This window comes from Petromyzon marinus, chromosome 10, assembly GCF_048934315.1.
Source record: "Petromyzon marinus isolate PM22_M1 ecotype Great Lakes invasive population chromosome 10, UKy_Petmar_22M1.pri1.0, whole genome shotgun sequence".
Taxonomy (NCBI): domain Eukaryota; kingdom Metazoa; phylum Chordata; class Hyperoartia; order Petromyzontiformes; family Petromyzontidae; genus Petromyzon; species Petromyzon marinus.
This window is the reverse complement of record NC_133676.1, coordinates 10,969,879-10,995,385: the sequence shown is the minus strand read 5'-3', so window position 1 is coordinate 10,995,385 and position 25,507 is coordinate 10,969,879. Positions and strand designations below refer to the sequence as shown.

The 25,507-nt window shown below is 50.7% G+C and overlaps 1 protein-coding gene across 3 annotated transcripts in view; it reads left to right on the top strand.

Annotated features, from left to right (window-relative positions):
• LOC116940920 (arf-GAP with GTPase, ANK repeat and PH domain-containing protein 1-like) overlaps positions 1–25,507 on the top strand; it is a 124,067-nt gene that overhangs the window by 24,177 nt on the left and 74,383 nt on the right. The window contains exon 1 of one of the 3 annotated variants that reach the window (XM_032951302.2): positions 11,758–12,637. The exons of 1 other annotated variant lie outside the window; for it this stretch is intronic. Coding sequence is in view for 1 of the 2 variants with exons in the window: in XM_032951300.2 (XP_032807191.2) it covers positions 13,396–15,958 (2,563 nt within the window). In the remaining variant the exon portion in view is untranslated. Of the gene's footprint in view, positions 1–11,757; positions 12,638–12,669; positions 15,959–25,507 lie in introns of those variants that run through there. One more of the 3 variants, XM_032951300.2, reaches the window with a different exon arrangement.

The following is a 25,507-nucleotide window of genomic DNA, read 5'->3' as shown; positions in this document are numbered from 1 at the left end:
CGCCAACGTGTGGTTGCAAGCCGGCATTTACCGCACCATCGCCGTGTATCCTTGTCGCCGGAGTGGCCAGTGCCGAATTATGCTCGTAGCAAAAGTAGATACATATGTAGTAGCTACACCACGTGTAGTAGTAGCTACGGGCCCCGCACTTTCAAGGGCCCTGCGCTAAACGCTTTCAAACTATCAATTCCAGGTCAGTGATTCTGCACTTGCTCTATTACTATCGTACTATACCGCCTTCAACTTTTTATGAACGACTGGGTGTTTAAGGTTAGCGATTTGTCGTATTATCTGATTGTATAGCAAATGAAAAAATACAATAACTTTACTATGCAAGTAAAAAAATTGTGCTTTCATATTTATGTGTTTTTTTTAATTTAGGGCCCCTTCATAACATATGCTACAGGCCCCACACTAGCTTAATCCGGCACTGGTAGTGGGGGCAGTGAAGTGACCCAGGCTGGGTAGAACCGGGCTTGGAAGAGTTACACCAAGGGTCGAGCAGTGGGGCGTTCAGCGCTTGTTTCAGAGGTTCGCGGTTCAATACGGCAGGCCGCCCTCGTTAACATCTGCGGGTGCGCTGCCCGCATACTAATGAAGTGCCCGTTGTGCTGTACAAGTCTCGAATTTGAACGCATTTGGGCACTTGTTCAGTTGGCGGTTGACGTTCGAAGTGGGGACTGCGACCCCCCCACCCCCCCCGAGAGGAACGGCGCCACTCCCGTGGTCCCCCCCCCACCCCTCACCGTGAATAAAACAAATCACTGGCGACGCCGGCGTATGGCAGCGAGAGCAGTTGGTGATGTGCGGACTCTGTCGCAAGCGGTCACAACGCTTGGCGCAGCGGCTCCTTCGCTGCCTCCGATATGTGCTGAACGAATGAAGTCCTCTTAACGATGGACGTCAAGGACCTCGCGAAGCGCAAGTCGAAGAAGAGTGCTTACCGTTGGTCCAGACTTTGGCCGCGTTTGAAAAAAAATAAAATTCACCGGCAGTTTACTGAGTTTGGGAAAACATCGCAGCAGCAACCGTCGCCCCCTGCTGCGAAAGCTTTGCAGGACAACGGGGGCCCGAAGCGTGGAACGCAACTCTCTGTGGCCCAGTCTCCGTAAGTACGCCACCGGGAAAAGATACCCCGTGGGAGCCTTAACAGACTGTTGGGGCAAGTGCTGTTAGCGAGCACCTATGAAGGTCGGCACCGCACACGAGGGGGTGGGTGGGTGGCCAACAACCACGTCAGGCCGCCTTTGTCTCCCGAGTGGCGATGTTTTTCACACCGCACCAGGTACTCATTTGAGGCCGAGTCGACCTAGGGGAGGCACACGACCGGTTTTCAGATAATAGTCACCGGTGTTGGCCGTGAGCGGGAATCGAACCCGAGTCGCCGGCTTCATAGCGCAGCGCGCTAACCGCTACACCACCGCTCTACCACCACCGTACGGTCCATGGCCGATCCCCCGCATACTCCCTCACCCCCCCCCCCCCCATTTGGGGAAAGCCACTCGAGGGGAAGCTGAGCGTGTCGGTGACCACCTATGAAAACCGGACTTGACGTCGGTACGAAAATCTCGTGCTTTTGGGCAACTCGTTCCTTAATTTGGCTGGTTTTCTGGAGGATAAGTCCAAAATTGCACACCTGTCGACCCATACGGTTACCCCGTATTCTTGTACAGGGAAATTGGGTTTTCAGGTCCATTTGGCGTACAGCCGTTTCAATATGGGCAAAACATTGCGTCTATTTGATTGTGTTTCTCCCTTGTTATGGAACTTTGAGGATGAACGTTGAGATTTATAAAGGGCACGGGGCGACCAATAAGGTCTGACTTTGTCATAAGGTAGGCACTTAAAAGGGGTTGACAGGTATGCAATTGGATCGCAACTTTATACGACACATTTGGTTCATGTTGGATCATCTTCAGGAGAGTTATTGTGGCCCTTCGGTTTGTGCTTTCAACCTGATTTGGGAAACGTTAACAGTGAGAGCATTTAAAACTCAGCAGTATAAGGCTTGCTATTGCACTTAATATGCCAGGTAAGATGGAATGTAGGAATGAGGTATGAGGCATGACTGTTGTTGAGACCCAATGATACTGTAGTTATTTGATTAATATTGACAGTTCGTTTGGTTGTGTTGCCAATGTTAATACATTTTCAGCCCTTTGTCAATCCACTGCCAAATGATTATCCCAGGCCATCGCGGCCATGGGGGGTTGTTTGACTACAGTACTTACTATGCTGGTCGATGTGCACTTATGCAGCGGGGAGACCAAGGGCCAGTTCAGATATCACCCGCCAGCGAAGTCATCCATTGGAATTCGTTTGCTGCTTTTTTCCCCATACTTCATGTATCCGTCGTCTCTCTTGAAAAGGAGACCTCCTGGTTATAAATACACCTCGTCCATGTATTTCATCATAATTTTGTCCGTCAAGTAAAGTAAGTGGGCTTGGGCATGACACGTCGCGAGAATGAATGATGGCCAGTGATCGAGACTAATGACGGAGTAGCAGCCAAAGGAGGGAACATGCCCCGTGAGGATGTCCGCTGCATCGAGGGAGCAATGAAAGCAGCTCGGGTCCAGGGAGTAGACGGATTGGCGAAGCCTTTATTCAGCAGTGGTTATATCATCCCTGATGATGATGTGTTTTTCACTCGGGAGGATGGAATAACTAAACATTTATCTGGTTGGGCTTTTGTGTGTGTTGCCGCTGTGCGTTCCCTTTCTTTCTCTGGATTTGCAAGCGCTTGGCTCAACTCTGCAGACACATTGGGTCTGCCAAGTTCCAGCCAATTAAAGAGTTTAAAGTGCCTGCATGAATTTTAAACGAGGCTCCGTAGCAGTGGCCACCAGGGGTTGTAACCGTTCTAAAAATATTAAATCTAAAAGTAGAATCGTACCTTCATCATGCATACGTAAAATAAAATACGCATGCGTAATAATATAATTACGCCGTGTCTGTTCACGTACACGGGAGTTTGCACCGGCGAGACTGCAGCAGATGACAACGGCTTGGGCGAGGCCTTCATCCGACAGTGGATAGATCATAGCTGGCGGCGATGATGATGATGGTAGTGAGATACTACACATTCACGTGATGGATACGAAGTGCACGTCAGGGTGAATCGACGTGTAGTTTACGTGCTTTGCTCGCATAGTGCCGCGCGTGCAGCAGAGGGCGGTGTTCGGGTAAGTGGAGAGCAGGGTGCTTCGTGTCCTATCACGGCGCTCGCCGAGCTGCGTTGGCTCGCTGCTGCTGAACGAATACATGGAAAGGTCGCGCGCTCTCATTGCGCGCGAAGTGCTGGCCACGAGTGAACCACAACGCCTCGCTGATCTCGTCGAGGGGGGCGTGAACCATCACGCGAACTCCGGCCATCCTCACAGCAACGGGCTTTTGGCCAGCCATCGATTGCCAAGGACGATCACTGCGTAGCGCTGTAACAGGATGAAAATGAATCCGCGACAGAATGAATGATAAATTATGCTGATGTTGTAGGCCCATAGATGGAGTAATCGAACGTGGCTTTGTGCCGTATAAGGAATATTGGAAGGGGAATCGACGGGTTTTTCAACGATCCAATGCTCGTTTGAATGGGAATCGACTGATTGTTAAGGATACAAAGCCTTGATTCATGCTCCCACATGAATTCTGGTTCTAAAGGGACGATTTGTGGATCAAAAAAGCCCGTGTTAGGCCGCCCCTTGACGCTGAATGGATTACTTCTACATTAACATAATTTATCATTAATTCTGTCGCGGATTCATTTTATCTGCGGCCGTCTGGAACGCTCTTTCTTCCAATATTAGGAAGCCACCGCAGCTATAACACTTAATAAATTTACATTGAAAATTAATTTCTTTAGAACTAATTTTTTGTATTTAGTTTGTTGTCATTCCCCCGCACCTCCGATTAGCTCGGTTGACTACGTACGGTGCGAAAGAAGTTCAACGTACATTACGTACAGACGCGTGCACCGTCCACTGCGGTGCAGCCGACATGCGTGGCGAGCAGCAGGGGGCAGTGCAGCAAGATCCATTGTCCCGCTGGAGCTCTCTGCTCTCCTGCTCCAACGTCTCTGTTGCTCCCTGCCTACGCCAACTTGTGCTGACCAGCGTGGAGAAGTATGGTCCTGTAACCTCCCCACGATCCACACGGTGTGACGAGGCCCTCATCCAGCAGTGGATTGATCAAAGGGCTCTATATTTATTTGTTTTGGCATTATCCATCTGTTGCTTGACTTTGTTGAACCGCACACTTACAAAATAGTACCTTCACACTGTTGTATTTTGGGCCAATTAACTTATTGGCGCAGGTTAATTTTCATGAAATGTTTGCATAAATGTGGCAATGTGTCCGTCATCGTAAATGGAGCACATTGCTAGCCGATGTGTTACGGCCGTTTTGGCGAATGAGAATGAATGGGAAAGTGCTGCTCCCTACTCGTGTGCACCAAAGGTCACTTGCATCTCGGCATTATATCTGTGATGTCCACTTATGTTGGCTGTTCTCCAGTTCGAAGGGTTTCCCAGCTCCCTCAAAAGATCTGAATGGATCCGTCGTCACAGTATATGATGCCGATAGATTGCACAATAGATGGCACAACTGGGATACAATTGAGGGAAATAACCAAAGTCTTTTTTTGGAAAATAATGTAGATCTGGTTCATATGGTTGTGTGCCATGTGTGGTCTCCGCATGAGAAACCCGCAACCGGCTGTCTGTCATTGACGTTTCTGTTCAGTTTCAAGACTTTGCAGCATTTACCTTAACCTCGCCTGCTTGTTAGTGTAATTCAATAACACTAAAAATGACTCCATTCTCCAGCTTAACATTGTCAAACTAATTGGCAAAAGAAAAAACATGCCCTTTCTTTCCCCCCCATGCCATAAATCCCATGAAAGTAGATCCACATTCTTTGTCCCAGTGCGCAGAATTTTGTGCACATGGTTTTTAAGAGGAATGCTTTGTTTTTGTTTTGAACTCCGAAATGCCTGGCCTCTCTGCAATTATCTCGCAGCAGACTGAAATGCAGATGTCTCATTAGGCTTCATTTACTTGGCATCTGCAGAGAACTTCTGTCCGTACATTTCGCGCGGGTAATTCGAGTCAAACGAACCTCTTTTTTCAAAGTAACTTTTGGTTGGCATGGGCCCCAGTGCAAAAGAATAAAAGTGGCGCCCCCTTTCCAATTTTCCACCCTTTTCGTAGCCCAGTGTCTGCAAACCACCCCCTCCGTCCCCGTCTGCACCCTCGATAGCTCCACCAGGGGAGCAGAGCCTTGATCAGTCATTTGTGGGTCCCAGTAATCTGCATTTTGTCACCTTGCATAATCCATCCTGGATTTTTAGTCTCCAAACTTATTTTTTTGCTCGAAGAATTTGTGTCAAGTAGATTAATATTCTGTATATGTTCGTCTTTTACGGTGGTTGTTTTTGTAATTAAGTAATGCAGTTGTATCTTTTGATGTACGCACAAAATAACGTCATGGTTTTGGATAGAGGCGATTTAATCTCGTCCTGGGAAACATAAATCACGCTTGGTTGTTGCTGTGTCCAGCTGTAGGATGTCTGGCCTTTGTTCTGTTATCTCAGTAGATTGTGAAACACAGATGCTTCAGCTGCACAGCTTCCAGCTGCATTCTTTATCAAATTCAATGACATCTTTTCAAGTTGCTTCCAAATAGCTTAGGAAGAAATAATGATTTCTTTTATTGCAATACACAATATATAAATCTTTACCAAATACAGATTATAGCTGGGTTGTTCGTTAAACAAAAGCTTGGTATTTTAACCTTTTTTACGATATGACTTTGCTCACATTTAATTGACAAAGTTATGCATATGCAGTAGACGACGGATATAATCACACCACATATAAGTGCGGCTCTGATATAAGCAATACATGCTTACCTTACACAGGTGGGTGGAAGGGGAAGAGCATCTTCTGATACAAGGACAGTTCATGAGCATATCTTGTCTTATTCCAATGGTGTGCGCTCCTACCTGTGTAATTACTGCATTGTTATGCACTGAGCTTGGAGCAGTGGTGCAGTGGTCCATGAACTGTCCTTTGAATCAAGTGGCTTTGGCTAACATCGGTGGCGAGTGATATCCAATCCGGTCCTGGGCCTCAACTTTATCAACCCATTGGCGAAGAATAGTCAAGTAACCCCCATGACCGAGATGACCTTGCGGGGTCTTCATCCACAGTCGATTGACAAAGGGCCCTATAAATTAATAATGCGGGTAACAAATCCTGACTTGCTGAAAATACATTTAACTGAACATCAAGAGCTTTACTTTCAGAGTTTCCCCACACTTTGTATTTTACCTCATTAGGGTCGTGACCTTTCCCATCCAGACATTGAGGCTCTCCCGAGCGTGTGCTCTCCGCTTACGTCACACGGAGAGCACCGCCATTAAATTTGCACGACAACATCTCTCCTCTGTTTATATTCCCTCGGGCGTACACGCTAAAACTTTAAAGCGGGATCTGCAAATGCTTTAAAGAGAGATGAATAATTGCTGCGGGGGGAGGGGGTGGGGGAACTCGCCGGAGCTCTTCTCTCACATTCGCAAAGTAGTCGCTCCTCGTCTCTCCCCCCAGCCACCCACCACACCCCGGCCGGGTCTCGCGCTATAATCGGGTCGCCTGCTGCGCTCGCTGCACGGTCCACGCCCCCCCCTCCCCACCCCATCCCGAGGGCCGCTCGCACAATCGCGTCCCTGTTCGGCGACGAAAACGCGCCGTCGTGAAGGCGCGGGACGACCCGAGGCCGCGTCTCCGTGTCACGCTCTGGCGGCCGCTCGTCACGAGCGGCGCCGCCAGGTCCCCGACCCCCTGGCCCGCGCCCTTCGCCACCGCGCCACCCAGCTCCTCTGTTCCCGTTCTGCTCTTTTGATAAACCCTGCCATCCTCACCTCCTTCCCGTTGAGGCAGGTCTCTTAATTTCTCACCGAGGAATGCTTTCCGGGTCGCCGGTGGACCGGAGTTGTAGGAACGTGACAAGTAGCCGCAGCGTTAAGCGAGAGGCATACACTGGATGTGGTGTGCCACGTGCGGAATTTTTTTTTCCCGGTCACTGACTTTGGACGTATCCAGATGAAAGGAAGCCTTTGAGCAGTGAGCACATGTTAACTGGCACGCGGTAATCTCTGTGTGTGCGTGCATGCGCGCTGACCAGCACCATGGGCGTGAGAGGATTGTGAGCAATGGGGGTCTGTCGCGATGGTGTAGCTTGGTTGGCAAGAGCCCTGGTGGAAGGAATTAAATGGGGCCCCTTGTTCAATTTCCCCTCTTCACAGCCCGGCGGCAGGACCCTTCCCCGGTCTATGGGCCTCAGTGCAGTTACACCGCCTGTACACTCAGCTAGGCCACCGAGCGATATCTTAACAGTGTCTCAAAAGCACGTCTAAAATCATGGAATTGCCCGCGTAGAAGCTACGGACAGAAAGCAATTAAAGGCAATCTTGAAAGGCTCTGTAAAAAAAACTAGACGTGTGAGTTAACCTCAAAGGTGGTGCTGACGTCACCCGTGCCATCGACGCTCGCCCCCCCCCCCCCCAGCGACTCTGCGTGCCGAGGAGCGGAGGAGACGCGGCCGTCTGCGATCCGCGCTAGGTTTTTTTTCCGGAACCCTCTCGGCTTCGCCACCCGCACACCCCCCTCAGCGTATTCCAATCACCGGCCCGGGCCCGGTCCGGGCCGTTGGTCCAGGTGCAGTTCTCGCCTGCCCACTTGACAGCTGCGCCACTTGCAAAGAGGATACGCAATTATTCATTCATTCATCACGCGTCGTCGGCGAAGAGACCGTTGCGCCAAACGTGTGACCTCTCGCGACGGCATTCGCATATCAAACTGCTCTTGCTGCCATACACCGGCGTCTCCGCTGATTTGTTGTATCCACGGATCACGGGGAAGTGGGGAGGGGGGGGGCGCAAAACGTTTAATACACGTAATTACCACGTGGGCATTTTCACGATTTCAGACGTATTGCTCGAGAACATTTTAATGGTGTGGATCAGTGGCGTAGCTGTGGTGTGTGGAGTTGGCTGCAGTCTTTGAACTGCCCAGGCACGTAACCATGCATGGATCCTCCAATTAAAGTCGATTCTTACGCTCACGATACAGCATTTATGTGTGGCAATTGATAATTTGCATGTTGAGCCAATTATATACACATTTCTTAAATTCCACCCCTCCCCCGCCTCTGTCTGCCCAGTAGTGTGAATGAGTAGACCACCGTCAGTCGATCGGCAGGTTGCGTGTGGCCGGGGTAAAGTGTGGGTCCTTCCACTACTGCCAAGATATCTGGACAGTGTGGAAGAGCAGGCCGAATACCCTGTGGAGGGGCTCTCACGAGCTCCCTCTGGTGGAGGCCAGCAGTGGTGTGAGCGAGCAATCGCAGGGCTGCACTTTTACCTTTCCTTACGTCACACTGAGGCAAATGGGATGAATACACACATCCAAACAATACATGAGAAAGGGAAACGTTACAAAGCTCTAAAAACGTGCACAATAAAACGTGCACAATTCTTCAATTAAATATTGACCGCAATTCTTTTTTTGCGAATCATTGAGCCACCGGATGTGGGTGATGGTTGGTGGGAAGATTTCTTCCTGGCGTTTGAGAAGTTACGACCGTGTTGCAGTCCTCGCGCAGTTGGAACATCGTGGCTCAAGAGTGATGGTTTGCATGAATGCCCCAGCTTATATTCGCAAATGTGCTTCTTGTTATGAATGCCTAGTAATTATAATAATAAAAATGTTATACAGCCCTTAATTAAAACATTGCCGTGCGGACGTCTCTCCATGCCGAATCAGTCATGGGTAGATTTTTACCATACTTTACCACGCTGGTCTTTGTTGGTTGGTGAAGGGGGTGCCCAGGACCGGTTCAGATATGTTAGCCGTGGCCAGGAATCAAACTTAGGTCACCAAATTCCTCGTGCAGTGCACTAATCACTGCACTAATCACTGCACCACAGCTCCGCTGAATTCAGTAGTAGTCATTTTCGAAAAATGTCAGATCCTCTATTTAAAAAGAAGAAAAATAATCATCGGCGTCGATTTCCATTTCAACATCATCGTTTGGCCCAAGTTAGGGGACACTTGGACAAGCGCATACCTTCAAGATGTCCTTCCATGACTTAGCTGCCCTGGAGCTTCGCTCGAGTTACACGTCAGGAATGTCGCTGCTGAACAAGAGCAGAGCTGTACACGTTGTTTGGGTTATTGCTTGGACTGCTTCCTCCAAAAGTGCAACTTTTTTCTCTCTCTCACGCTCTCCCACGACCAACCCAATTCCCATACCAAACCCCTTTTATTCTCAGTGCCATTTGTGTTCTTTTAAATGCATTACTTGGGGAACGGTTTCCCAGTGGTTAGAGCAATTAGCTGTGAACTCGGTGACACGAGTTGAATTCCCGGCCGTGCCTAACAGAAGTGGCGAGTGATGTCCGAACCAGTCCCGGCCACCACTCTGTGATCAACCCTTGCTGACCAGTGTGGTGAAGTATAGTCCGGCAACCTCCTCAACCGACAAAGCCTTGGGAGACCATCGATTCGTGGATAGGCAAAGGGTGGTAAATGATTGATTGTTAATTTCGATACAATGTTTAATATAGCGCGTTCATTCTATCGCTCAAAACTGGTGCAACAATTCTTCCGCTCCTGATTTTTTATTAACGATTCTGGGTGGCTAATCCAAGAATGTATCCATTATTTTTACATTGCTGTGAATATTAGCGCCTCCAGTGGCTGCAGGGGTCACATAAAGCAACCACATGCGCATTAAACGTCAATTCGTGCACGCAATTCGACGCATTAAAAAAACGAGCGTAACAATCGACGAATCGATGCATCGTCCCCACCGGCATCATACTCGGCCTAAAACCGTGAGAAGAGTGAGAGACAGCATCGTCGTTGGAGCGTAGTACAGCACAACAATGGATTGTTGCTTCTGGGAGAAAGAGAGAGCATCGTCGTTGGAGCGTAGTACAGCACAACAATGGATTTCTGCTCATGGGAGAAAGATGGAGAGCATAGTCGTTGGAGCGTAGTACAGCACAACAATGGATTTTCTTGCACCGACCCCTCTGACGACTACGTGGCCCCGCAGCTGCCTACACGAGGAACGTTCCGGAAGGGGCGTGGGTTTCTGCCGCTGCCCCGTGGGTTTTTTTGTCGTTGTTTCTTCCATCGTGCAAGAAGCAAATCGCGGCCCCAGAGCCTACGGACCTCCATCGAGAGGGGAGCGCGGGGGGGGGGTGGCTCCTCTGTGGTGCGGAGGCCACATCTGGGATGGCTTCTCGAGAGCGCCCACGCTGGGATCACTGGAGCCTCCAGCAGAAATGTTTGTTCCACAGAAAAACCACGCTCAGAGAAGGCAAACACAAATATTTCCCATGACAGCAGCCGGGGGCGGGCGGGCGGGCGGGGGGGACAGGGTAAGGAGGCTCGGGCTGAATTTGTGGGGCGCCTACGCGGGAGAATGGAGTACGCTACTCGCACAGGGCGGCCAGGGGCTGAAAAATCTGGAAGCCATTGGCTCGAGCTCCCGTCGGCGTTTATTTGCAAGGGTCAGCGCCGACCCGGTATGGCTCCGATCGTGCCCCCTTCAGGGATAAATCCTTTTCATGTCACTCGTCGTGATTTAATTACCTGTGGGTGGAGGGTGGTGGTGGTGGGGGCAGAGGGGGGTGGGTGGCATTTGTTGCGATTGCATTATCTTTGTTATTAGAGTCACGTGTTTCTCTCATAACAAAAACAAAAATACACGAGTTGTATCACTTCGTTATGATCATGCTTACGATGTGGAAGAAAGCAACCCCATGTGGCTTTATTCATTTCTTCATACGTGTATAAACTGGTGTTGAATAACAGCAGTGCCGTAGTCAGGCGTGGTTGAGCACGCATGTAATCTGGTAGTTGGGAAACAACGTTGGTGGCTCACGCAGATTTGCGAAAATCTCAAACCCTTCGAACTCTGGGACGGCCAGGAGGAGATAGTGGCCCAGCAGATGGATTCACAAAAACAAATTGTTGCGGACCTCTCGGTGCCGTTATCTGGTTTGGGTTTTTATTTTTTCCGGCCGTGCTCTGGCTTTCTTCATCGTGCAGAACACTTGAGCAGAATTGAATTAAACATCCAAATGCAATAAAACGGGTATTGAGGCTTTTCTGCATTCACCATCCTCATTAGGCATGCTCTCTCCGCTGCTGCATGCAGGCATGCAACAACCCATCCGGCGCCTGCACACAAGCTGGTTTCCTCGCTCCAGCTCGAGATTCTTAACCACTGGCCATCATCTTTTCTCGTACTGAACATCTGTGAATACCGGACATCTGTGATAAAGAGCTTCATAGCTCATCGGATTCATCCACTCGATTATCATGACTGTATATACACACACATGCATGTAAATTATGCAGTCCCTATATGTGTGTAATTTGCTGTGGATTTGCAAAGTGTACGCACTCGTGTGTACACGCACGCACACGCACACACGCGTACGCTTTACATAATCTATTTTGCTTATCGGGCTACCAGATGTCCCACACGTGTTGTGACAGCGTCGCTCTGAGCCGAGCCGAGTCGCTAAACAACAACACGGTCACCCAGAATTGCCCACACAGGAAACCGTGGGGTCTCTCTTCCCCCCAGCCCCTTCCTCTTGGCAGTGCAGAGCACGTGAGAGTGAGGTTTGTCGACACAGATTGCGGTGCGCATTTATCACGTGCTGGGGGTGGGGGGCTTCTGTCGCCTTTTATCAGCGCGCTCACTGCCGGCCAGCTCCCCACGGGATGTCCAACACAAGCACTGAGCTGGGAGAGTCCAAGTGAGAGTGAATTGGGGATCTCGCTGCTCTTGGCAGATGTCGGGTCACAGACGGCGGTCGGCGGCCATCGAAGCGATGCTGTACGATGTGCTTCGCGCCGAGCGATCGAAAATGAGTGATGGTTGTTGTGTTTTTGGACGTACACTTTTTCTCCTGAACGCTTGGCTTTAAATATATTTCCCTCCCATAGCGAGCGCACATGGTTAATCCCGGTTCATACCCACCCACCATCCCAATCGCGATCATCCGCAAGCATTGAGATGGGATTTCACTCCGGCTCGGTGCGGGATTGCAATGCGCGGCTGCGAGTCGAGCGATTGATACATTTCTTTGAAATGTTGTCCTTTCCCCTCCCTATATAATGGTTTTAAGTATTTTCTTTTAATGCCCTTTGACGTCTCGGGCTCCCGCTCGGAGGCACCGGCGAACGCGGGCAGGCTCCGTGCCAGCCGCGCCTCGTGCTCCCACGCGCGTATTTTACCGGCAGCGCCCGCGGGGCTCGCAAACGCTCGAAGCAAATTGCCCGTCGACGAGGGGAATCCGTCCGCTTCTCTGATCGTTGCGGCGCCACGGGCCACCGCCGCAACCCCGGCGCTACTGCAGCAGCAGCAGCAACAACCGTCGCCGCCGTGAGTGACGAGCCGTCGTCGCCAGGACGAGGGCTCTCGCGTTGGTTCCATTAGAGCGAGACGGCTGAGCCGCGTAACCGTGCACGCACCCCCACCCCCGGCAGAGACCGTCACGCGCGCCGCCGTGACCGTGCGGCATGGGAGGAGGAGGGGGTGTGGAGCGTGTAAGGTAAAAAAAAAACACAACCGCAACACAGCCCCAACGCGCGGCTGCTGGAGAGGGTGGGTGGCGTGCGGCTGTGTGTGTGGGGGGGTGGTGTAGCGAGTGTGTCTCGCACAGACGGCTCGCGGCGCCAGCGAGGCAGGGAGCTCCGTTGCTCGGCTGGGGGCGAAGCGAGATCGTTGCGAATCCTCGCGTCGGAGACTCCGCAGCCGGTGCTCCCGAGTCGCGTCGTTTTATCCTGGTCACCGGCCCGCCGGAGCAGCACGTTACCGGTGAATGTCTCTTGAGAGAAAGTTCTTGGGGTACGTGACTCGAGCGGCATGCGTGCTTGTTTGTTTCGTTGCCTTTACTCTGCTCGGGCCATCTTCAGCTCGGACGGCCGTCGCGTTTGTGGCGTGTGCTGCAGGCCGCGTTGGTCGGGACAAGGAGCAGCGGTTTTGAGTTCGCCGCTTTACGTGTTTAAAATGCATAATCCTAAATGTGTTCTTGAAAACACACGGTAGCGGTGTCATGAATTTGTTTTAATTTTACATTAGCTGTAGCACTGAGACAAACGCTGGCCTAAGACAAATCAAATTCGCTTCAATAAGTTGGTCATCAAAAAAAAAAGGATGCCCGGACCTGCAGACGTGTCGCCGGACGGTGTTTGGCGTCCCAGCCACAACAGGTGTCACGCGTGTGCCGTAACGGCGTGCGCCCGCTGATGCGCCCGACAACCACGACAGCAACGACCGTCATCGCAGGGGATCGTGACGAAGGACGTTATGGATGTGCAAGGGCCGGACCGTGCAGCTGTGCTGAACTGCGGTGGCTCCAGAGCTCTGCGACCGCAGCCGGCGTCGCACAAGAGGAAGACCGTCTTTTGCATTCGCCTGACCTTGGTGAAGAGAGAGTGCCTGCATGAGAGCACGAGAGAGGGAGACATTTTTGCAGGAGCAGCTGCTGTTGCTGCCGCTGCTGCCGAGGCCGTGGACGGTGTGGAAATTGGAGAGACTAAGGTGGAGAGGTGTGATGGTGTTGGGAGGTATCCGGTGGCCACGGTTGCTGAAAGAGCAAGAGCGGAGCGTGCGATTAAACCAGACGGCGGCGGAGAATGTAAACAGCTCTCAAACGGGGTCTGCGTTGGGACGTTGACAGAGGAGAACGATTTGGACGATAAAGTGACACGAGTCTGTGCTTATAGCAATGGCACTGCCGGTAAATGTAGAACTGCTAATGGTGAAGAAGGTGAATGTGGGATGTCTCGCAGTTATGGACATTCTGGTGACAAATCAACGAAAACTCTTGGGAAATTGCCAAACCAAAATATCCACACTGCGGATGAAAGCGACAGACACGAAGTGACATCTGCATGGAAGGTGCCACCTTCAGGAGTTTTTCCTGCTGAGTGCTTCACCACTAACGGAGAATCGTTGGCACCGACACCTCGCCAACAAATTGTGAATTGCCATGGGTTCCACTCGTTCAATCGCCAAAAGGGGGCAGCAGTAGATGGGCGGGACTGCGTCTTGAACATCCCCCAGATCTGTATAGACACAGGCCACGCTCCGCGGCCCGATGAGATCGGAGAAGCGACATTGAGAAAAGAGCGGCCCTGTCGCGTCTTTGCAAACTCCACGTCCGATCGTTCGCCCCGCGCGGCCGGCGGCGGGCGGCGTGCGGACGACGCTGGTTTGGAGAGCGGCAGCGCAGAAGTGGACAGCGCCAGCGAGCCAGACGAGAGCTCGGACGCGCTCCCAGAAGGCAATGCGGGCACGCTGCTGCAAACGCCTCGGCCAGGACGCGATAACAACGGCGACGATGTCGCCGCCGATGGCGTGCGCGTCGTCCTCCATCGTGCCGGATGCGAGACGGGCGCGCAAGCGGAAGTTTGCGCGAGGGTGGTGAAGGGCTCGGAGCAGCCTCTGTTGCGCCACTCGGCCGAGTCCAACGGGGCTGATGCTGCAGATCGTGAGATGTCGTCTGCATTTGCGCGCAGCAAAGGGGAGGGACGGGAATGTGAAGCGACAAATGTTGGGGTCACGAATATAATCAAGGGAGACGTTGAGATGAGCGATCTAATTGTTGATGCATGGGCCCCTGTGTTATTCTTGAATGGTGAGAAGGTGGAGGCACTGGATCGAGGCGATGTGTTTAATTCGCAGTCTCAGCCACCTTGTCCACGTACAGATGAGGTGTGCTTACCGTGCACGAGAGACAGTGAGTCGCTCTTGGAGCTCAACGGCCACGGCATTGGTCACGCGGCCGTGAACCACTCTCGACTCCTTATTGACCCAACAACGAACCGCATGCCCCCCACCGATTGCGATTGCGTCTTGGAAACATTAGACGGTTTTATACCTCTGCAGCCAAAGACACAGTTCGACGGCGAGCTCTCCAAGTCTCCGTTCGATTCCCCGCACGGCGCGATCACGGAAGACAAACACGCACACGTGAAGCGCAGGACCCGCTCCGCGTTTGCCCCTCGGAATTCACCAGACGACGGCGTTTCTGTGAAATGCGCGAGGGATCTGCCTGCGAGGAGCGCTTTGCCAGGAAGGCAACGGAGGCCGGCGAGCATGGTGTTTTTCAGTCCCTTTGGTCGGGGGTCGAGGCAGGTGATAGGCGAGCGGTCGTCCCCCGGGGGCACGGAGAGGGAGGCGTGCGGCAAGTGCCACGCTTGCGTCACCAGCCAGCACGAGAACGGCAGAATCAAATTCCTCGCCGCCACCTCAAAGCCGTGCGTGAACAAGCCGCGGAAAAGTTTTAGCTTTCGGCTGCTGGGCAGCAGGGAGGCCAAAAATCGGCTGCACGCAGACATTCTGAGTAAAGCTGACGGGGAATCGAGCTCGGCGGAGAAAACCGCCGAGGGCGGTGACGAGCGTTGTGAGCGAACGGGCCTGAGTTCCGAGCGTTTGCGGGACAAGCGAAAAACCGTCGACGTCGGCGAGGTGATGAGCAAGGCGGACGGGCTGCTGCTGCTCCTGCTGCACCACAACCAGCACCACCGCGGCCACTCCGCCAAAGTGAGAGCGACGCCAAAATCCGCCTCCGCCGACTTAGACGGGAAGGATTTCGCGGGCAGGCGCAACGCGAGCGCCGCTTCCGCGGGCATTTCCGAGGACCAGCACAAATTCAGAAGGTTCTTCAGTGGCTTCCTGGGCCTCAGGGACTCGGGATCGCACCTCTGGTTCGCCGGCGCTGGAGGTGCGGATGGCGACGCCGAGAGGGTTCCGGAAAAACCGAACGCGGATCCAGACGACCGCGTCTACGCCGCTGCTCGGCACGCCGAGTCCCTGGGGGGTGCGAGCGTCGATGGCACGGGTGACTTCAGCACCACCTCTGAGGGTAACTCGCACACCATATATATATATTTTTTACACGGAGCTTTTAAGATTCCCCTTCATTGCTTTCAGTCCGTGGCTACGAGGTGGGCACTTCCATGGTTTTGGTGTGCAGGCGATGAAACTGCACTGGGGCCCCTGGGTTGGGGAAGGGGTCCTGGCTCCGGGCTGTAAAGAGGGTGGGGAGTTGAATAGGGGGCCCCCTTTTCATTCCAGGGTCCATGCCAGCCGCGCTACGCCACTGCTTAAAATACGGTTCGAATTTTTACGGAGCCCTAACTGCAACTGCATCTCCAGATGCTTTACATCCCAATGTTTATTCCAGCCCAGCGCTCTACACTGGCTACGCATGATCAGTGTGGATTCAAATGGATTCTCACGCTCACGATACATGCATAGAATAGTGCGTGTCAAAACAACAATTCTATGTTTGATTAAAATTATACGTATTAGGGTATCACATGGCTATTTAATGGGTTGGACGAAACTCTTTAGCTTATTGAATGTAATGGCAACCGCAAATTCATCGAATATACAATCACTGTATGGGTGGCGGCAGGGTGAGATTTGTTAAAGGGCTGATACCGTTCGACAGGTGCATCAGCAACACACGTGTGTGTGTCGTGCCCAGTTTGGCTTTTACACAAAATGCGATTACTACTTCCACCTGCTTGCTTTTTCAATTTTAAATAGAAAATCAAAGGTTGCAACTTTAAATTCGACACACGTCGCACTCCAAAGTTATAACTGCAGGTATCGTTGATAAAAGAGCCCCTGTAATGAGTGAGTGGCGAGTGATATTGTAAAACGAGACCGGATCGTATAAAGATTCAATGTGATGGTCACCAATAGCGGGGAGACAATTTATTTTCACCTTTATATAATCATTGTAAACTGCTTTTTTCCGGCTCATTTATTTCACAGAAGTCATAGGCAAGAAGTGGTGCATCGTAGATTTACAAATGGGATTATTGCGTTCACGAAGACGCGCATTGAACCATCTGTTTGAGAGTCGTTCACACACGTTTACTGCAATACCCTCCGCTCCTGTTACATTTGGGCAGAAGGAGTAAATCAAACTGTACAAGCGAGGCAAAGCAAACAATCAATAACATAAATAAGACTGCGGAAGAGACGGCTGCGAATGAAATCGCAACGATTCATCGACGGGACGGGGTGTGGGGTATGAGGGTGGGCAGTGAGTCGGTACATTGCGAGTAAGTAATGTAATATGGTAATAACGTAATTTACAGCATTTTGTCAATCCACTGTTGGATGAAGACCTCCTCACGCCATGCACGTTATTTGGGGTTGGTTGGCCATACTTTTCAACGTTCGCCAGTGTCGATTGCTGAAGGCTGGCATACCCAGAACTGGTTCTGATATCGCTCACCAGCAATGTTAGCCACGGCGGGTAAACGGCGAACACACCCGAGCGGTGCGCTGCTAACCACTGCCGCCGCTACACCCAGCTCGGGGAGTGGAACAGATATTGAGCCGAGATGTGCGGCATTCATCGTCGATATAACGCCGGCGGGGGCGGTTCCCATGGCAGCTGCGCTGATGAAAGTGTCACCATCCGCATTTCAAACGGAGCGGCTCCTCCTCGGCGTTTGATTACGCGCGACCTTGGCCTGCGCTGTAGAGCCGCTTCATCCGCCCCGCGGCCGCGACGCCGGTCAACCTGGGGAGTGCTCCGTGGTTGGCGAGCGATCGCGCGTCTTAAAACCACAACAGAAAGACTAAAACGTTTAATTTTGGGGGGGGGGGGGGGGGGTCTCTCTTGTTGACCCTGGATCGCGTTGCTCCAGACTGCTCTGTTTTTGTTATGTTTACATTTAAATGCAGCGCGCGTTTTCAAGTTGGTCTTTGTGTACGGAATATTCCGGACGTATCGGCCAGCAGGGGCCAAGTAGTGGAACGGCAAGGAGCAGGTTCATTCGTGGGGTTTTTTTTTTTTAATGGCTCTACCGGTTAAGGTGTTGCCGTTTAACAGGGCAAGAGCATTGTTGGGTCAGAGAGATTCCCAGTAATGGCTTGGTGAGCGACTCTCATCTTCAGCCGAAGGGCCAAGCGCCACGGCTTGTAGCCACCCCCACTGTGCTGTCAGTTGCATGAAGTGAATTCACTGAAAATCACTGAGGCAAATACAGTGTTACATGACAGAGGAATCGTTTGATAATAATAACAAATTTTAGTATGATAATACGCCTCAATTTAACACGTAGGCTTTCGCGACCAATACTATTCATAATAAACTTGTTTGGGTTTGATCGCGTTATTTATAAATGTGTCGTAACCCTCCACCACCCGACACGGCCAATCAGTAAAAAAGTGTCACGTTGACAAAAGACAAATAGTTCACTACTTTAGCCTACCAGTGTGTTGAAGAGTGAATCCACAACATTTACAATTTTTTGAGTACGACGTTGCCCGATGATGCTGGATGTAATTACCAACGAAACGTAATCGAACTCGGGTCGCCTGGTGCATTGCGCAGTGCGCTAACCACTGCGCCACAATACCCCGTTGAGCAAACACACAAAGGCAAAGATCCCCTGTACAGCCGCAACAGATTGTTGCGGGCAAGTGTTGTGTTAGGGAGAAAATACGAGGGCCTGCCCAGCGCACGGAGAGGTCGTGTTTTTAGCACCGCACACGCACACACGTCGACACGTGACAGACTTCACTCCCGTGGCTGCCTGGCACTGCAGACGTCCCCCGTGACCCAAGATCTGCACCCCCGTGAGGTTTAGGAAACTAAACAGGCCTCAACCACTGTGTGGGAGTGAAGAGGGCTTGACCTGCCACGCTCGTACTCTGGACAGCTGCTGTTGAAACGGGATGACAGCTTTATGATGTAAAGTGGTTATTTACTTTGTGAGTGTCGGAGAGCATGGGTGTGTGTGTGTAAGAGTTGTAAATTTTGACATTGGGCTCCTCTTCAGCATGCAAGGATGCCTTTTAAGCAGGCTGGATTTGACCAATTCTAGATATCATATCATATGCTTTGGTTGGACATACTGCAGCTAGATAAATGTATTCTTTACAGCCCTTTGTCAATCCGCTGTTGGGTTAAGACCTTACCGCACCATGTCACTCATGGGGGGGGTGTTTGACCATACTTCACCATCGTGGTCATTGTAGGTTGTTGAAAGGAGGGCCCAGGACTGGTTCAGATGTCGCAGGTTACTGATGTCAGTTGTGGTTTGAAATCAAACTCAATTCTCTGGGTTCATAGCGCAATGCGCTCACCACTGCAGCACCACTCCGTCCCCCGTGTCTGAAACGTCTCTATGGGACGTCTGTAGCCGAACAACAACGTCATAATTGCCAGCTTCATACATATCTATAGAGATGCAATGACAAATATTGGTGCAGAAGGGTTATTGGTGCGGCACTTGAGTTAATCATTATCGATCTCGTAGGAGGCAAATGAAAATGTGATACTGCGTCGGCAGTGGTACACTGCAGAGATAACTAGAACTCGGCACGTTCGTCAATATCACTGCCCCAACGAGCGATTATGACATACCGTATTCTAACGATAAGACTTCACGTTCCTCCCGCCCTCCTCCCCCCTGTATTTTAAAGCAGAAGTTGGGGAGCATATCTTATAATCCGTTACGTGTGTGACCATATATGTGACCATATATATGGGGAGCGGTAGTATCGCGGAAGGTGCGTTGCACTATGAACCTGGCCACCCGAGTTAGATTCCCGCTCACGGCCAATACCAGTGACGATTATTTGAACCGGTCCTGGGCCTCCCCTAGATCGACTCGGCCTCAAATGGGTACCTGGTGTGGTGTGTAAACATCGCAACTGTGAAGACAAAGGCGATCATGCATGGTACTGGCCACCCACCCCTTCGTGTGCCGTGCCGGCCTTCATAGGTGCTCGCAAACAGAACTTGCCCCAACAGTATGTTAAGGCTATACGGGGGATTTTTGTCTTGAAGGTGCACCTGGCCTGGCACAAACGCTGTGGTGAAGTGACCGCCACTCAGTGGCAAACAGTGGCGGTTATTATAATAATAATATGCTTTTTCCCCTTTGTTCTGGCAACAAAACTGAAACCTTTTTACAAGGATTCATGTCTACATTAACCACAATACTTGCAGTCGAAATGCAAACAAAACACACTATGATAATATTTGCATTGTCCTTGAAACTGATTGGTCCACACCAAGGGACGGCTTTCTTTTGAGCCTCGACCCAATTGTTGCTCGACCAAAGGACGCCAAAAGACATGAATCCCTGTAAAAAGGTTTCAGTTTTGTTGCCAGAAAAAAGGGGAAAAACCCTATTATTATATTTTGGTACTGGCAAAGGAGGTCTAAAGGTGAAGTGGCGGTTGTTGTTGACATTCATTCAACTTCACGCCGAGGCACTAGTTTGGGGCGTATCTATCCATTTTTGGGGGAGCGTCTTACAAATCTGGGGAATACGGTAACTGGGCGACGTTACGGTCGGGGGCCTTCCATTCATGGTGGAGAGACCCCTCCGCTCCGAAGGGAGAGGCCGTTGACTGAGCGAGGCGGGTCGCCGTCAGCGCGTTCGAGGGGCATCGCCCCGTCTGGCCTGTGGGCGTAATCCGGCAGAACGGGCAACGCGATTCTGAGCGGGCTCTGTGTTTAAAGATGACAGGTGTCACAGCTGTTGGAAGCTGTTAATCTTCGCCGCAGGATTTTAGTGCTGCGAGTTGCGAGGCTCCCGCTCGGGCAAGATCGTAGGCCCACGTGTGAGCAGGCTCTTGCCTAGCTCAGTTGATGAGGAATCCAGATCCCAAATGGGTTTTTTTTGGTGGGGGGCACAGGCCCCATCCTTTCACTGCTGATGCCCCCCCCAACGAGCCCCCACCGCACACGTAAGGCGTACAGGATCGTCACGGGAGTGTGCGGTACAATGTCGCGTGCGTGCAATCCCTTGAAATCTCGCACTGGAGGCGATAAGCCAATGGCTTTTTTTTTTTACTCGATGGGGTTTTAAGCGAAGATGCATTCCAAATTGGAAAGAGTAATCCCAGGTTTTCACTTCTAGCTTTCTTATAATCACATCATTGCAGTATAATTTATATTTCTTTTGTATTAAGGCCTGATTTAATTGTCGATACTTCACTTTCATCTTCGGTTTTACTTTTATTTGCTTTTTGAGTTGTGTATTTTCTTGAGTGATTGTTTTTACACCATACTGTGACGAGAACAGACGCAGGACATAATTCTTACTTTAAAAATTAAGTAACTCTGCTTGCGCAAAACACGTCACTAGAAAGGATGATGGCCGACTGTCAAGCACAATGACGGTGACAGTCAAGCGACGCAGCACTTCGCTAAGGACTTCCACTGGGGAGATGGAGCGATGGCATCAGTTCGTGTGCAGGTGCTGGATCAGGGGTCGGCAACCTGCGGCTGCAGAGCCGCATGCCGCTCTTTAAGGACTGCTTCGTGACTCGTTATTTATGAAAGACCCACCGAGGTCACGTATTCACCACAGTGCATTGCGGCTCTTGTAATATGGATGTATTTATTTTTTAACAAATCCAAACTAAAATTGGCTCTTGTTATTTTGGTTTCCGACCCCTGTGCTCGTTGATTTGTTACATCGCAGGATCGTGAGAGATGGCGACGGCCTGGGCAGGCGTTCATTCAGTAGAGGATCGTCCATGGCCGATGATGATGACGACCGAGATTGCAGCATGAATAGGAGGAGGTCACTAACCTCCATGCATCTGCAAAATCAACACTTTATGCAAAGACAACCTGTGTTAACTCTGCCTTCTGCGATAAGTGTTCGTATTGCCGCCCATCGCAGCTGTGACGTGACGGCTTCGGAGGTAGCAGTGCAGCAATACGTGTTTTAATCAATATTTGCAAAGTTCTGAATATTACCTCCTTATAGGCATGGGTTTTCACCAGGTACTCCAGTTCCCTCTGATGTGTCAAACACTGATTCATGAAATTAGGCAAATATGCCAATGCAGAATCCTCCGAAAAAATATCAGACTCGGCGAGGGTTTCCTGGGTAAATAAAGGCCATTATGACATTTGTGTTTTGGTTTGAGCTATAGGTGCTCTGGGGGAGCTCTGTAACCGATGTCAGTGCACTTTGCTAATAACCCCAGTTACCCGAGTTCGGTCCACGTCCTTCTCGCACCTTTCACCGACATGTGCTGACCAGCGTGGTGAAGTGCGGTCAAGCAATTGCCATGTCTGACACAGCACAGGGAGGCCTTCATCCGTCAGCGCCTTGGCAATAGGTTGTAAATTAACACAATTATTTATAGCAGCTCCCAACTCCGTTGGCTCGAAGGAAATGCTCCCTGTGGAGTAGAAACTCAAGTTGGAAATGTTCTGTAAGGCTTACAAGGCACGAGTCAGCATAGGGCCTTTGTGTAGCCTGGTGATGTTCCTATGTAAGTTGAACTTCTTTCGCACTGTACATAGCCAACCGTGCTAATCGGAGGTGCGGCGGAAGGATGAAAAACGAAACACAAAAAGCAGTTGGAAAAAAATGAGTTTCAATCTAGATGTAAAAGTGCATAGCTGCAGTGGTTTCCTAATATCGTAAGGGAAGAGCGTTCCAGACGGCCGCAGAAGGGCATCTGAAAGCACGCGATGTAGTGACCGTCTTTGTTCAAAGGTTAGCCAAAAGCCTCGGAGTTTGCGTGATGGGTAATGCTCCTTGACAAGATCAGCAAGGTATCGTGGTTCATTTGTGGCAAGCACTTTGTGTGGGATGATCGCGGACCTTAAAATGTCACAGAATCACGTTGTTTGTGCCAGACAGAGAAGATGCGTGGGAACAGGCTGTGTGAATGACACGTGTGCGTCATGTCCCGGGTAGATGCGCAACAGTAACTCGATTGAAATTGATTGAAATTGACGGACGCACGGGACACACGCATCAGATCAGGTGTGTGAGAATGAGTTCCGTATAATGCACGTAGATTTACAGACACAACTGATGCTGATGTCGCTTCACAGCGACGTGGATTTACCCAAGCACCACGATCAGCAGGAAGGAATACGTTACGCGAATCGTCATCCAATCGTTGAAGGGGATTTAATTGTTAAATATTCACAGAGTGGGGATGTAGGTATCATGCACGTCAGAATCAATTTTGATTGGTGGATCGATGAATCGAAACGTGATACGATGCGGGTGATTGTGCCATGGGCGGGGGGGGGGGTTTGCAGAGCACATCCGCAATCACTCCCTCATCCGCTCGCAGGAGCTTCTTCGAGCCTTTGTTGCTTGAGAAATTATTACAGACAAGAGCGCACGTGCTGTAAGTGAAACAATGTGAAATTATGTATGAAGTGCGTATATATTTATATTTTTGTATGTTCCCCTGCCTGTCACCATTGCCATTGTTGTGACTGATGAATGCTGGAATGTCTACTGCATATATAGTGCCATATTTTAGTTTTATTTGCCACACACGCATGTAATGTTTTCACGTTATGTGTTGAACAATCCAAGCAATGAAAAAACCACACGTTAATGATCATAACTCTGATGTAAAAGGAATGTTCATCATTGATTTTTTTTTGGGCTGCGGAAATTGATTGCAAATCATAAGATTGGCTACGTGAAGGAATGTGTTCGGATGAATTTCAAGTTGCCATGCGCCGTGAGATGACCTTGAGAATGGTCATCTGCAGGTTATTTAAAATCCCACGCTTCGTTAAGCGCCCCAAGGCCTGTGCTGTGACGAGGGATGCCGATGCTGACGATGATAACGAAGGTAATGACGAGAATTTAAATTGTAATTAACAAAAACGCCGGCGATGTGAAACATAGCTTCTTGGAATGTCTTCGGCAGCATAGAATAATCAATGCGTTGACGTGGGCTTGAGAGAGAGGATTAATAAAAAAAGCCCGAGTCAATACAGGAGATAACGTGCGCCTGATTTTGTCAGAGCCGCATGTTTGCGCTCCATGGCGGAGCTTACACTCGGCGTCCTTTGTGTTTGCAGTGTCGCACCTAACATCATTGCGCTGAACTCGCCCTTTATTCTGGGGATTTGAAGGATTCAAAAGATTTTCCTGGAGCCAGACTCAAGCAGGACCGAACGTGGGCTTACCGCTAAATGTGTTCAGCGGTGGAGGAGCGCAGTTGGCCACGGTGCCGTGGTGCCAGGAATGAAACGGTGCCCCCCAGTCCAGTGTCCTCGTTTTCATTTTGTAGCCCAGCGCCTGGGCACCTTCCAGCCCCTGTGGGGCCCCGGTGCAGTTGCACTGCCTGCACACTGGATAGCTACTCCACTGGGTTTTAAGATCCCGTATACCACACCTTTTTTTTTCTCTGACCTTGCACCTGCACATGATCTGATGTCATCACTCCATCTACCCAGTGGAAGCCCTCTGGGAAGCACTCCATCGCTTGACTGTCACTCTGTCATTATTGATGGCCTGTCCACACCGCATCAGTGATTGGGTTTGTTTAACCATATTTTATCAAACTTGTCAATGCGGGAAGGTGAAGGGCCTGCTCAGGATAGGCTCGGATTTTACCGCGTAAGGCCCACTGAGCTGTATAGCTCTTTTTTCAGAAGCGACCTGGCCACAATTGATAGCTCAACGAACTGGCTTATGTGGAAATTTATAGCAACCAAATACTCTAAACGCGTGTTTCTAAATGTGTAGGAAAAAACCGGAGAAGCCGGAGAAAAATTCACGCGACCACGGGGGAGAGAGACATGCAAACTCCACTCACCGCCCTTGTTGTCCATAACCGGGACTGGAACTCATGGTGCCGGGTTCATATCGCACTGCGCAACGAGCACGCCACCGGTCCACCCCCTGTGCAGCTTACCTCGTTTAAATAAAAATGTACATCAAGAGCTTGTACAGAGAGGGCATGTTGACAATCGGTGTGAAGTTGGTCAAACAACCCCCAAAACTGACATAGCCTCCATTCAGCAGTGGATCAACAAAGGTCCGTAGATAGGCTCCACAAAGGAGCTGTCCTCGTCGGGCAGCTTCTCCGGAACGTTTTTACTTCTAAAGAGAATGAACGGCGAGCGAGCCATTAATCCCCCGGTGCACGTTGCTCACTTGTGTAAATCTCTCCCGCGGTGGCGATAACCACGGCGGACACGTCGTGTGCCTACGCCGCGTGCCGAGCGTGAAGGCGAAGGAGCGTGAACGCGACGCGCGAGCTCCCGTAAGTCGAAACGAGATCGCGGAATCAGAACAGAGACACTCTGGACAGCGCGGAATGAAAATGCTGTCATCATCATCATCACCACCGTAGTCATCCTCATCAACAGCCATGCTCAATCCGCTGCTGGTTGAAGGCTCTCCCAGCCTCCGCCATCTCTCGCGATCCTTTAGAATCATTAGAGCACTGAGGATTCATATTTTGGTTTGATTGACATGCGACAAACATTCTTTGCAGGAGGCATAATACAATGTGTGGCCATGATCTGTGTGGCTTAAGGTGCCTTTGTGAAGTGACATCTTCCAAAGCTGTTCCCTGACACAAGGTGGTCCACTACCAGCCGCGAGAGTTCACAATTGTAAACAAACTCGTCTAATCGTCGTGA